Source organism: Lepidochelys kempii, chromosome 25, assembly GCF_965140285.1.
Source record: "Lepidochelys kempii isolate rLepKem1 chromosome 25, rLepKem1.hap1, whole genome shotgun sequence".
NCBI lineage: Eukaryota > Metazoa > Chordata > Testudines > Cheloniidae > Lepidochelys > Lepidochelys kempii.
In genome coordinates, this window is record NC_136404.1 from 10,646,083 (window position 1) to 10,659,421 (window position 13,339).

The 13,339-nt window shown below is 52.2% G+C and overlaps 1 protein-coding gene across 1 annotated transcript; it reads left to right on the forward strand.

The window, feature by feature from the left end:
- The first annotated feature begins 594 nt into the window (after window positions 1–594).
- On the forward strand, window positions 595–11,687 carry NRTN (neurturin). The gene is made up of 2 exons (XM_073323729.1): window positions 595–823; window positions 11,198–11,687. The coding sequence occupies exons 1-2, from the start codon at window positions 616–618 to the stop codon at window positions 11,644–11,646; spliced, it is 657 nt and encodes a 218-aa protein (XP_073179830.1). The 5' UTR covers window positions 595–615; the 3' UTR covers window positions 11,647–11,687.
- The last annotated feature ends 1,652 nt before the right edge of the window (window positions 11,688–13,339 follow it).

The window sequence follows — 13,339 nt, forward strand, 5'->3', positions numbered from 1 at the left end:
CAGGCGGTTCTGCTGGTTGGGGTGAGGAGGGGGTCACCTGGCACACCTTGCACCACCTCTGCACAGCCTTCTCGCACTGGGCAGCTGAGCAGCGCCTGTGTCCTGGTCCCCACCCATTCCCAGGGCACATACGTGCATGCGTGTGCCCTACTTCCCCTGTCTGCCCTTGCTAGCACCTGGTACAATCTGCTCCTCAGAGCTGATTCTCTGTAAATGTCCTCTGTCCCACAAACGGAGCAGCCTGTTACCATGATGGGAAAGTGATGGCACAAGTGAGGTCCACCGTTGAGAGCATAGGGCTGCGAATCAGGACGCCTGGGTTCTGACTCGCTGCCGGGCTCTGGGCGAGTCACGTCCCCTCTCTGTGCCTCAGTTTCCCATTATAAAATAGGGATGTGGATGATACTGACCCAAGGGAGTGGGAGAGTCCAATCGAAGGAATGCGTGTGATTGCTCTGAGATTCCCAGGGAAGGTTTCTCAGCAGCCCACGGCATGACCATTATTACTGGGGATCTGTCCGCGGGGAGATGATGGGGGTCGGGGGCAGAGGGTTTGTAATAAGGATATTTGTTTTGCCTGTTTTGCAGAGTTTCAATGTTCTGACTTGGTCTAAGATGAAGGTATGGAAGTTTGCAGCCATTGCCTCGATGCTCCTCAGTTCCATGTTGTCCATTTTAGTTTGTAGAGACATGCTCAACAGAAGCCGGAAATACAGCCCCTTCCCTTCCTCGCCGTCAAGGTCAGCCTCCTCTTCTGCCTTGCCTGTAGGTCAGCGGAGATCCCCGCGAGCCCTGGAGCGCCGTGACCCGCTGATCTCTCAATGTAAGCTATAGCATGCTTTGCCTTGACTCCATCTGCTCAGAGCCATCTCGCTGCTGGCACTGCTGGGGGAGAGCGTTCCTTCCCCAGGCCCTGGCATACATGGAGAGGGTGGGGTAACGGAGAGCTACGGCTATGCCATGGGTTTTTGTTGCAGCGTAGATATACCCTGGAGGGTCTGAGCCTGAGTCAAGCCAAGACCCAGGGTTCAAGCCCCGTTGCTTTGCAGTGTAGACGTGCTCTGAGTCCTCCAAAGAGAGAGTAGAACCTCAGAGTTACGAACGCCACGGGAATGGAGGCGGTTCGTAACTTGGAACAAAACGTTAGGATGGTTCTTTCAAAAGTTTTCAGCTGAACCGTGACTTAATTCAGCTTTGGAACTTTACTGGGCAGGAGAAAAATGCTGCTTTCCCTTTATCTTTTTTAGGCGTTTCCCTTTAACACGGCACTGTACTGTATTTCCTTTTTTTTGGGGTCTCTGCTGCTGTCTGACAGTTCACTTCTGGTTCCAAATGAGTTGGGCGGCTGACTGGTCAGTTCGTAACTCTGGTGTTCCTAACGCTGAGGTTCTGCTGTATCCTGTCCCACAAGCTGACTTACTTTGTCATCTGGACAGTCAAGTTTTCTCACACTGCATCACGAACAACAGGCTCGAGCAGGCACATTTTGGGAGGGTGCTAGGAAGTCGGGGATACGACTGGTTGGATTCATATCTGCATAATGCAGTGTAGATGCTGGTGCCCCAATCTGGGACCCGGGGTTCAACAATTCCTAACCTGGGGTTACAAATGGGTGTAGATGCTCAAGTCCTAGGTTAACAAACCCAGGGCCTGTTAACTCAAGTTCTCCTAACCCAGGGCTTCCATTGCAGTGTAGACAGACCCTGAGTGTCTGAGCTGGGCCACGACTAGGTTCTCAAGCTAATTAAGCTGCAGGGATCATTGTGTTCTCTGCTCATCCAAGACTGACCCCTCCAGACAAGGGGTTTTGTTCCTCTTCTGCTTTACCCGCGGCCTCCTTATCCATGGTGTGACAGCATGTGGTTTTTCTTATTCCGCATACGATGGACAGCATGCGATTAAAAACATGATCAAAACCAGCCCGCTCTCTTTAGACCCGGGGCTGTGGGCCTGCAGCTGTAACCAGCTGTGCTCTGCTCCCTAAAGCATAGTCAGAGTTGGTGGGTACTTAGAGAGATGGTCTTTCCAGGAGCACCGACATGCTGGTAGGACCTTGCACAGAAGGTGGTGAGCCAGTGCCCCGGGATGGTGTTTGTGAGATGGCTGCTGCCCTTCGGAGGAGCAATGAAATTCTGGTTTTGACCTCTGGTGTTTACCACTTTCTGTTCAGGCTGAGGTTGCTAGGTCCTCATTGAATTCTAGGTGGGTTCACTGAGAGGGAGTACGGTCTGGTGGTGAGAGCAGGGGATTGCAAGTCAGGAGATCTGGGTCGGCTCCTGACTCTGCCGATGAAAATATTATTTGTTGTATTATTCTAGCACCTAGAGGGGTCCTAATCATGCCCCACAACCGCATTGTGCCAGGCGCTGCACAGACACAGAACAAAAAGACCCTCTGTGCCCCAGAGCATTCTCAGTCTAAGACAAGAGACAACAGAGGGATACAGACAGATGGGGTAGCACGAGGAAACAATGAGACAGGGTTGGTCACGATGGGCAGTGTCTCAGCACGTCAGCAGCCTGGCCGTTGTAAAGTTTTATGTAAGTATCACAGTCGAGGAGAAATTTAAGGAGGGATTTAGAAACATAGAAGATTAGGGTTGGAAGGGACCTCAGGAGGTATCTAGTCCAACCCCCTGCTCAAAGCAGGACCAATCCCCAACTAAATTATCCCAGCCAGGGCTTTGTCAAGCTGGGCCTTAAAAACCTGTAAGGATAGAGATTCCACCACCTCCCTAGGTAACCCATTCCAGTGCTTCACCACCCTCCTAGTGAAATAGTGTTCCCTAATATCCAACCTTGAAGGAGGACAGTCAGGTGTGGGTTTCTACACTAAGTTTGGCCCAGACGTGAGGGGAAGCCTTGCTGTGTTCTCTGCGTGTGTCTCTCGCAGGGGGTCTGTGCGGGTCCACGAATGGTTGAGAGCCTGGCTGAAAGGTGCTAAAGGAAACAAAAGTAAAAATAGAAAGTTAGTGGCAATGCTGAGAGTCAAGGGTGGCCTCGTACATCCCATTATCAGACAGCCCCTGGTTTCCGCTGGTTATAACTTTGCCAGACTTTAACCGTTGTGGCTGAAATATTCCATTCTTGATCTCTGCAACTGGATGAATTGCTTTGGTCAGTTTCACTGAAAATGATTCAGCCCTTTCCAAGCTTGAGGCAAAGGGAAAGTCAGATCGTGTTGGTAACATTAAAGAGACTTTTCAGCTGTTTCTTTGCAGAGTTCCGGCGTGTCCATGCTTTGGAGCAGGGTCATGAAGTTTGCTGGGGCGATAACCTTTGGGTCACAGATACAACTTTTTGCTGTCCTTTATGCCTTCTTCTTGCTTCTTACACCCCAGCTCTGAATTGAGGTCTGTGTCTGGAAGGGTTAGATGCCGTCTGCTCTGAGGATTAGGTTGTGATTTTATTGAAGTAAGATGAGAGTCAGGCCCTGAGAGTTCACACTGAGGGCAGAATAGCCAAGGCTTGTTATAGTGTATAGTTTGATCCAGAGTGACAGCTGGCTTTAATGGTGTTAGAGCTTTTGGGTCTGATCTGAACTCACATCAGTTTAACTCCTATGGGCCAATTTTTCCTCCCACTTATAGCTGTACAAATCAGGGGTCACGCCTTTGACCTATGTTGAGTTACGCCGGTGTGACACTGGAGTGAGATTGGAATCATCTCCTTTGATTCCAGCAGAGTCATTCCTGCTTTACCCGGCTGATTAGATCAGAACCGGGCCCTTTATAGCGACAGTTCAGCTGCCCAAGACCCAAGCGCTGTGATCCCCATAGATTGGTGCCACATCTCTTTGCTTCCTGCCCTCTTTCCCATGCTTTGATTGCTTGTGACCCCTGCACGAGTGGGAGCACGCTGTGCCCGACCCGTTCACTGCAGCACAAGCTTGCCCGTTCCCCTCTCGCCGGAGGAAGCCGTGATTCCTCCCAGCGTCTCCGACGTGGCTGTGTGCAAGGCATCTGGAAGTCATGAATGCAACGGGAGTTCGTTTTATTTATTCACCCAATGTTTGATTTTTTTTTTTTTTTAAGCATGCACTTTAAGTGTCATGCAGTGAGGGGCGGCCTGAGCTGCTGCAAGCTGTGAAAGTCTGGTAGGAAAATAAACAAGACAAAGTGAGGGGTGTGGAGACCAGGAGGCGTTCCAGCAGAATCCTGGAGCGGGATTGGAGTTAGCTTGGAAGAGATATTGACCTGATCTTTTCAAACCAAGGAGCAGGAAGGTGGGATGGGGGTGAGGGGACAACATTCCTTTAAAGGAGCCTTTTCCTTGTGGCTCAGCAGCGGAAGATCATCGTTCAGTAGAACATCCCTGCCCACCCTGGCTACGTCTTAGCCAGGGTGAACGAGAGCACCCAGCGATTTGCTTAGGCCTCTGTCATGGGCTGCTCCCTCAGCTACCCGGTGTGCCGTGGGCCTGGCCCGTTTGTGCGGTCTCTTATTCACAATATACACACAGTCTGTTACTTTTCCCCACATGTATCTGTAATCTCTGGATTCCCAGCATTTCAGGACATAGTACAGGAGGAACCTTCCACCCAGCGTTCCCCATCCCGCCCAGCCCAGTCTCGGAGCTCCCCTCTTACTTCCTGCCAATTCTCGCTCTTCCTGTGTTGAGCTGATGACTTCATTAGCCTAATCCCTGCCCCCGAGGGTCAACAATCCCCACCATAACAAGTTAATTGCCTCCGATTAAGCCTGTAACTGTCTCGGTTACGTAGTTACCTCAGGGCATGTCTACGCTACAAACTTTTGCCAACTCAAGTGAGTATATCGCTTATGCACAAACACATTTGGCTCCTTGTGTCAGCACTGTGTGTGCTCACCAGCAGTGCTTGTGTCGATGCCCAGTGCAGTGCACCATGCGGTATCCCAGGGTGCAACTCACCACCAATGGTGCAATGGTGGGGCAGAAACAAGTGGCGCGGGGTGACTGGGACCGCAGCGTCAAGGTCCCATCATGCGACTTTCTCCACCCCATAATGCTATCTCGATCCCATAATTTTCACGCCTATTCAGAAAATCCCACAAACCAGCGTGGGACTTGTTGCTGTCCGTCACCTCTGCTCTGAACACCTCTGGACTATTGCCATGAGAGTTAGACGTGTAGACTTTAAGGCTAGAAGGGGATCATCGTGATCATCTAGTCTGACCTCCTGCATGTTGCAGGCCAAAGAAACGCACCCACCCCCTCCCATGTCAGACCCCTAACCTCTGGCTGAGTTACTGAAGTCCCCAAATCATGATTTAAAGACCCTGAGTTACAGAGAATCCACCATTGACACTAGTTTAAACCTGCAAGTGACCCATGCCCTGTGCTGCAGAGGAAGGTGAAAAACCCCAGGAAAGGCGAAAGCCCCCAGGACAAGCACAGGATTGGTGAGCCTCCAATATTTGAGAGCTATGAGAGGAGTCGCGGGGAACATGATGATTCCTGAAGGGCGGATTGCTGTGGAACACAGCGAGAACGAGGTCGAGGTTTTCGGTGGCATTCACAGAGTAGCTACAAACAGTGACTTGTGGGATCTCATCGTAATGCAGGTGTAGGATGATGAGCCACGGCTGCAGAACTTTCGGATGCTCAAAGCCACATTCCTGGATCTGTGCACCGACTCGCCCCAGCCGTTCAGTCCAGGGACACAAATGTGAGAGCGGGGCTGACAGTGGAGACGTGAGCGGCCATCGTGCTGTGGGAACTTGCCCCGGCAGATTGCTACCGGTCAGTGGGAAATCATTTTGGAGTTGGAAAATCCACTGCGGGGGTGGTTGTCATGCAGATGTGCAGGGCCATCTTCTGCTACGCAGGACTGTGGCTGTCAGCAATGTGCAGGACATAAGGGATGGATTTGCAGCAATGAGGTTATCGAATGGATCACTAGACGGGATGCAAATCCCTATTTTGGCACCAGACCCCCTTGCCACAGACCACATCATCAGAAAGGACTGTTTTCCTATGGTTATGAAAGAGCTGGTGGATCACCCGGGATGCTTCACCTACATCAGAGTTGACTAGTCAGGGAAGGTGCATGATGCCTACATCTCTAAGGAGACAGGACTGTTCAGAAAGCTACAAGGAGGAACTTTCTTTTTTTGGAACACAGCTTAAGGAAAGGGAAGGAACGTTCATGTCCATTTTAGCTACACATACATCAACCATGGCTCTCCCAGGTCAGCGTAGGTGAAGCTGTGGTTTTCCTTCACGTCCCCCTGTGTAGAGGGGTAAAGTAGGGATGTGGTTCCTGATGCCACGTGGAATGTCGCAGGGTGTCGGGAGCAGTGACCATGGAGTTCTCCAAGGTGAGTCTGGGATTTTTGAACCTGTCAGTCCACAAGCAGCTGCAGCCTCTGTGTTTGCTGCTGGAGAAGACCCATTATGTCCTGGTGCATCTCCCTCTCCTTTTCCTGCTGGGCCTCCTGCGCATTTCTCCTGTCCGTTCTTTCCTTCTACATGCACTCTGCTATACTCATCTGCCACCCCTCTGTTCCTGGTCTGTTGCAACATTGGCTTGAAGAATCTCGCTGAACAGGTCAACCCGGGTCCTCTTCTTTCTCCTTCTCTGACTCAGGTGTGGAGGGAGAACCCCTCAAGGCCGCAACAGCATCAGCTACAGATGAAACGCGCAGAGGTACCATGGACAGTAGAGTCATGATGGAAAGCGGAAGTTAAGATTCAGAAGTCCCTTCCCCTCCCACAGCTGTTGCTGACGTCCCAAAGCCGCCCGGGTCCATAGGCTGCTAGCCCGTTTGCTTTGGCAGGCCCCTTGGCAGTAATTGCTGAGTGGCGTGGGAATGTGTCCTACCACAGAGGAAGAAATAAGGCTGCCATGCCTGGAGACCTTTGGGAGAGGATTGCAGAGGACTTCCATGAAAGTTTCATTGCGATCTCTCAACAGGATTCAAGGGGCATCCCCGGGTACGTAAACAAACCACTCCACACACACCCATCCCCTCGCCTAACTCTGGAGGGGCACGAACAGCAGATAACAGCCCGCCCTCTCTTCCTGGTGCCACGACCTCTCCTAGTGCAAGCAAACTAATGAAAAGTTGATAGTCATGTCCTGCTCAGTTGGGGGCGCCATCGCGGTAATGGGGAATGAATTTGCACACTTGTCTGAGGATCCTTCCCCTGCATCGGGCTCATCCATGCTCGAATGCTGGCGTCTACTACAGTGGCATCTCAAACAGGTCCTAGCTTGCAGGGCAGCTGGACCTCCCTGGCTCTTCAGAGGTATCCATGCTAGTGTGTGGGGCCTCGGGTTCACAGCAGCTTCAAACTGTGAACTGCCTGTGGCCCACCAGCCATCCCTGGAGTCCCTTCCTCGCAGGGCATACAGCTGTGTAACTGTGCAGTGTGGTGTTGGGAGGAGAGGGTGCCCCATGAAAAGAATCTTCTCTAGCAACATGGGTTTCAGGTTGGCAGATTTGGAGCAGTATGTGCAATGTAATGTAAAAACACCCATGTGCATGTAAACATGCATGCCCACTCCAGTGTTACTAGTCCACAAAAAAGTAAATTTCCTTTTCCGTATCCTAGAAGTAACCTGTAGATGAGAGCTGGTCAGGAATTTTTCGATAATGGTTTTTCTTTGGAAAATGCTCCTTTATCTAGATGGTTTCCTCAGGTCTAGCACGTAACTGAAATAGACAACCAGTGCACAGTCCCAGAACAGACCCTAGCCCAGGGGTTAGGGCATTCATGCGGGCCGTGAGACAGGTGCAGGGCCTTACTCCGAATCAGGCGGAGTGGGGATTTGAACGGGGGTCTCTCACATCCTAGGTGAGCACCTAACCACAGGGTATTGTGGAATGGGTCTTGCGCGCTGTGGTTTTCCAAAAACGGTTCTGAAGGTCTCCATTTCATCCCCAAAAGGTTTGAAATCTACTTTTTACAGACCAGGAAAACCATTTCCCGACCAATTCTACTGCACGTGGACTCAAGTCAACCGGAGCTGAAACAAATAGTTCTGATGTTTAAATAACATGGGACTGTGGCATTCTCTGATCTGTAGAAGAATTAGAATATTTTACTGCCAATAGCAACAGTGGGCCAAACCCCGACGGCCTTACTAAGTTTTTACTCCTGCTCAAATCAAAGCGAGTAAGGACTGAATAAAACCAGGAACTGGCCCCACGGGAATGCTTGGAATTTCTAATGTGTCTTTCACCTGACGATCACAGATTGCAGGCATTCATTAATTAACTGACACCGAGATTATGTCACCCACCCTTGAAACGTAGCTGCTTCTGGGATAGGACACCACAGCTGGTTAAGCCCACCCAGCTACATCACCTAGCAGATCAAGACCCAATCCAAACTGTTGTATTCAAGTGAAACTGCAGAGGGAATTTCGCTAAACGGAATGTAATTGCCTGAACTGGAATTGGATGCCAGGGTTAACTCATCCCTGATTCTTACAGAAACTGCCACGAGTGGTCAGGACTGGAGTTTCACATGCAGGGGCACCGGAACAGGGGGGGCCAGAGGGTCACGGTGCTCCCACTTGTTGAAAATGGATGGGCCGCCTCTTCCCCCCAAGGCCCTGGCCAGGCTGGCAGCTGGAGCCTGGCCGGGGAGCCTGGGCCGCTGGGGGAACCCTCCACCTGCCTTGGACGGGAGTCCAGGGGGTGGGAACATAGGCTGGGGGCTGCTCTCAGCCCCACCCCCCACCTCGGGCAGGTGGAGGAGCCCACCCAGGCTCCCTGGCCCCGCTTTGGCTTCTGGCTTGGCCAGGGGTGGAGCCTCGGGGGGGGAAGAGGAGGGGCATGGGCAGGTCCACAGAGCAGACAGCGGCCCCTGGCCCCACCCCCTCACTTTTGGGAGGGCTTCACCGCCCCTGTTCACATGTCCTATAAAAGCAAGCCCCATGCTGGCCAATATTAACTCAAAGGGAAATTGCATTGGCCAAAGCATCTGGAGGTCTCCTACCCAAACACCTACCCAACCACATGGTGCTTAGCTTAAGGAAAGCCATGGAAACACAACCCAAAGTGAGGTCGCTTTGGAAATGCTAGGACGTATAAGCTGCATCTGCACTGGGAGTTGGCTGAGGGGGTGAGGCGGGGAGGTGGGTGCATTACTGGTATAGGTCAACCAGCCAATCCTTTCAAGTGTAGACAAGGCCTAAGGCAGCCTCACCTGGAGCATTCCTGTCTCTTGGGCCCTGGCCACATCCTCCAAGCCAAGAGCATCTGTGCCACCTGGAGCCAGCTTGACTCCTTGGGCTGAATTGGAAAGCTGTCGTTAAAGCCTCTCACTCTGAGGTTGAACCATTTTTCATCCTGTTTCAATAAGACGCTTCAGTCCTGACTCATTCTTGTATTTTTTTTTAACTCTCTCACCCCGTGAGAGAGGGACCCCGTGGCCATGGAAACGGGGTTCTGCCCCACCCAAGCCAGTGGATCAATGAGCTCGAGCTGACTGCCTGGGGCGGCGAATCGGCATACAGGGCATTCGTTGATGCACTGGCTTCTGGCTGCCTAGCAGGGTGACTCCCAGAGCTGGAGGACCCTGCCTCTGCAACCAACCCTCGGGTGGGGAGAACGGGCCCTTAATTCGTGCTGCCTTGTATTCTCGGGGGGGGGCTGCTAGTGGGGACGGGTCCAAGAAAAGCATTTCCCCACGTATGGATCTTGGCCCCAGTGAACCCGCTCCCCCCGCACCAGTGACTGGGAAGGTGGTGGGGGCCAAAGCTGACACCGAGCAGCTGACTTCCATAACCTCTTGCACAGCTCTGCTGGCTTTTCGTCCCTTTCACCCCCACAGGCCAATGGGATGACTGGCACCGGGCCCTTTTCCAAAGGGCTTCTGCTACTGGCTGACTGAGACCAGTCATTAGAATGTGCATCCCCCCAAACCCACTCCCTCCCCAGGGGCTTGTACGTGTCGTAAGCCGCTCTGGGCATGCCGTTGTTTGCAGGCATTCGGAGAGGTTGTACACATCCGAAAGCTCAGTCTCCACAAAAGCCGTGGTCCCCATAAATACCGAGCTTCCGGTTAATTGCTCAACAAGTGTTAGAGAGGCCAAGGTGCCGGTGGCCTCTCCTGGGATGAATTCGTTCAGCCCTTAGGAAGGACTTCAGTAGGAAGGAAGTGGACTGGGGCACTAGCCGGTTGCAGGGCATCAGGCTGGTGGCATCTGAAAGTCGTCGCTTTGCAGCTGCTTTTCCTCCATGAAACGGGTTCGCTCTGTCCGCCTGCAGCCCCACGAAAGGGGCGGATCCCCCCCCCTCCCGTCCAACCAGACTAGACGCACCGTGGTGTTGTAAACTGGTTTAGAACACACTCAGGCTCTGACTACACTGGACCCAGGAGCACCTTTCTCAAGCGGGCGCCTCATTCTGAAGGATATGCCCCAGTTCAATGACAGGCGGGGGGCTCAGTGCAGGGCTTGTTGTGGGAGGGTCTCTGGCCTGTGTTGTGCAGGGGACCGTACTAGACCATCAAAACAATCGCCGTGAAGGTCGGGGTTCTGGCTTCCCTGGGTTAAACTGTACAATAGGCAGGGCCCAAACCCCACTTGCACTAGTGCTTAAACCACAATACTTGAACTGGTGATTTTTTTTCAGCCCTAGTGTAGATAAGGCCTCTGCTCTGCTAAATAAAGCGGGCCCATCTGACCTCTAAGGAGCAAGCAGGGTGGAGGAGAGGGGTGAATGTCAGCCTTTGATGGTGCTGGAGTTTGTCTGGGGCCAGTTTTCCACAAGGCGGGTTAACCAGGCAGGAGCGCGCCTGTTTCATTGTGCAGGCCAATTGCTTCACAAGCCGAAATGCTCGGCAGGTAATTTGCTGACTTGAATGGAAGCTTAGATTTGGGTAGAACGTAGTCAACGTTTCAGAGGGGCTTCGCAAATTATTGGAGCCTTGATTTCCTAACACCCATCACTTTCTCCTGTCCCTTTTATAGGCTCTTTCCTGCTTGTGCGTGCAGCCTGGGGACATGAAGATGGGGGGGACCTATGAGATTTAGGAGCTTAAGTCCCATTGTAAGTAAATGGGACTTAGGTTTCTAAGTCACTTAAGCATTTTTTGAAAGTTTACCCACAATCCGTAGAAATATTTGGGGCTGGGATTTTCAACGGAATCTAAAGGAGTTAGGTGGCCAGATTCCATTGAGATCTGGGTGGCTAGCTCCCGGGGCTTGTGCTTGCCGTTCCCCGCTGCCTGGCTCGCTAACCCCTGTCCCTGTTCTGTTGCAGACAGTACCTTGTTTGAAAGCTACACGGAGGGTGAAATCCGGCAGCTGATCTCCACGCTGGTCGAGAGGTACAGCCAGTCCATGAACTCCGGGGGGCATGAGCTGCCGCTCTTCCCCAAGCCTGGGAACCGCATGAAGCGAGCCCGGGCCCGCCACAAACCCTGCGCCCTGAAGGAGCTGGAGGTGAGCGTCAGCGAGCTGGGCCTGGGCTACGAGTCAGACGAGATCGTCCTGTTCCGTTACTGCACTGGTACGTGCGAGACAGCCATCAGGAACTATGACCTCTCCCTGAAGAACATGAGGCTCAAGAAGAAGATCAAAAAGGAGAAGGTGAGAGCCCGGCCTTGCTGCAGGCCTCTCGCGTACGACGACGATGTCTCCTTCCTGGACACTTACAACCGCTACTACACCGTCAACGAGCTGTCGGCCAAGGAATGTGGCTGCGTGTGAAGTGGGGAAAGGGAACCTGGGAAGGTTGATGTCTGGAAGGCAGCGCCCAAAAGCCAAGAGGGCGAGGGCCTAAAGGGACATTGCTGCGTTCCGAGAGTGAAGGGAACTAAGAGGGGACCCAGGCTCCGAGAGAGTCAAGAAGGCAACTGTTTCCAAGTCTACCTCAGTTCTGTGGTTGGACTCTAGGGGCAACAGGGAAACTCTTGATGCCGGGTTGTGTTTTGAGAGAGATCGAGGGGCCTTTCAACACTTCGACAGGTGCCTCCGCGCTCCCCCTGCCAGCCCGGTGCCCCTGAGCGTTGGGATGCTCTAAGAAGGAGGAGCTGGGGAATGGAGAGGTAGGAGGAAACACCTGCTGATTTCCTCAGGGATGCCGGCATCAGTCACAGCACCAGCCTGGCATCCACATGGGCTTTTATTTTATTGCTCTCACGAAGGGGTTTAGCAGGAAAGTTTTGCTGGCCAAGTATTTCGAGTCCAAAAGGTGCCAGTCGCCCTTGTCTTTGGATGCAATTGGGCGGCCAGCTCCGGAACTGCGATCCAGTTGGAAAGGCGGAGTCAGATTGGCATTCCTAGTCCTACGAAAACTGAGGCCTCTTCTCAGAGGCTCCCCTCCGAGACGGATTGCGGCCTAAAGAGAATTGCTCCAGGGCATGGAGTTCACGTGGATGGAACCTTTTTGGGTGCAGATAAATGACTGAGCGGTCAAGAAATATTCTTTTATATCCTAAGATCATATCTTACCCTTATTTTATTGTAGACATGCAGTATATTCATGCTCTGTAAATATACAGGAATATATATATAGAGAGAGAGAGATAAATATTGGTGGCAATCGCAGAATACTATCATTCCTTCACAGCCATTCTGCCAACGTTCTAGTGAGGTCAATGGACAACTATTGGATGCTTCCCTGGGCCAGGATAGTGATCTTAACAAACTGTCCAGTTGGTGGTTTTAACCAGAGAGAGGGGGAGGAAGAGGATTGGCGTGGGAACATGGGGCTGATGAGAATTTCAAAGCTGCCTTAATTTTTTAATAGGAACTGGGTGTTCTGATCTCCTAGGCAGCCTTGAACATCTCAACTTTACCATCCGTCATATTGACATTCAGGATGAGGCATTGAGGCAGTCAGGAAATGTGATGGTTGAGAAAGAAGCCATAATTTCCCATGTTTCTACTGCTTTGAGCACCTCCTTTGCTTTCCATCTGGCAGGCCTTCTAGCTTGCTGAAATAAACCACCATGCCCCTCCTGGGACTAGCTTTGCAGGGACACGGCAATAGAGTTACTGGTGGCCGTGCTCCAGCTCTACACTACAAACTTGCAGCTATCGCGCTTCCGGTGAAGACGCTCTAAGCGGACGACAGAGAGCTCTCCTGTCAGCTTAATAATTCCACCACCGCGAGAGGCGGCAGCCATCCCTGTCTACACGGGGGGTTGTCAGTATAACCACGTTGCTCAGGACTGTGGATTTTTCACATCCCTGAGTGGTGACGTTATACCGAAGTAAGCGTGTAGTGTAGACCTGGCCTAAGACCTGGGTTTGCAAAGGAGTCTCAGGGCATGGGTAGACTTGCAGTTGTAGAAACCCGCCTTCGGAGACTGCAGCAGGGAAAACGCTGCCGAGTGTTTACACTCTCAGGTGGAAGCACACTGGCATGGCCACATTAGCAACTCTTGCAACGCCACAG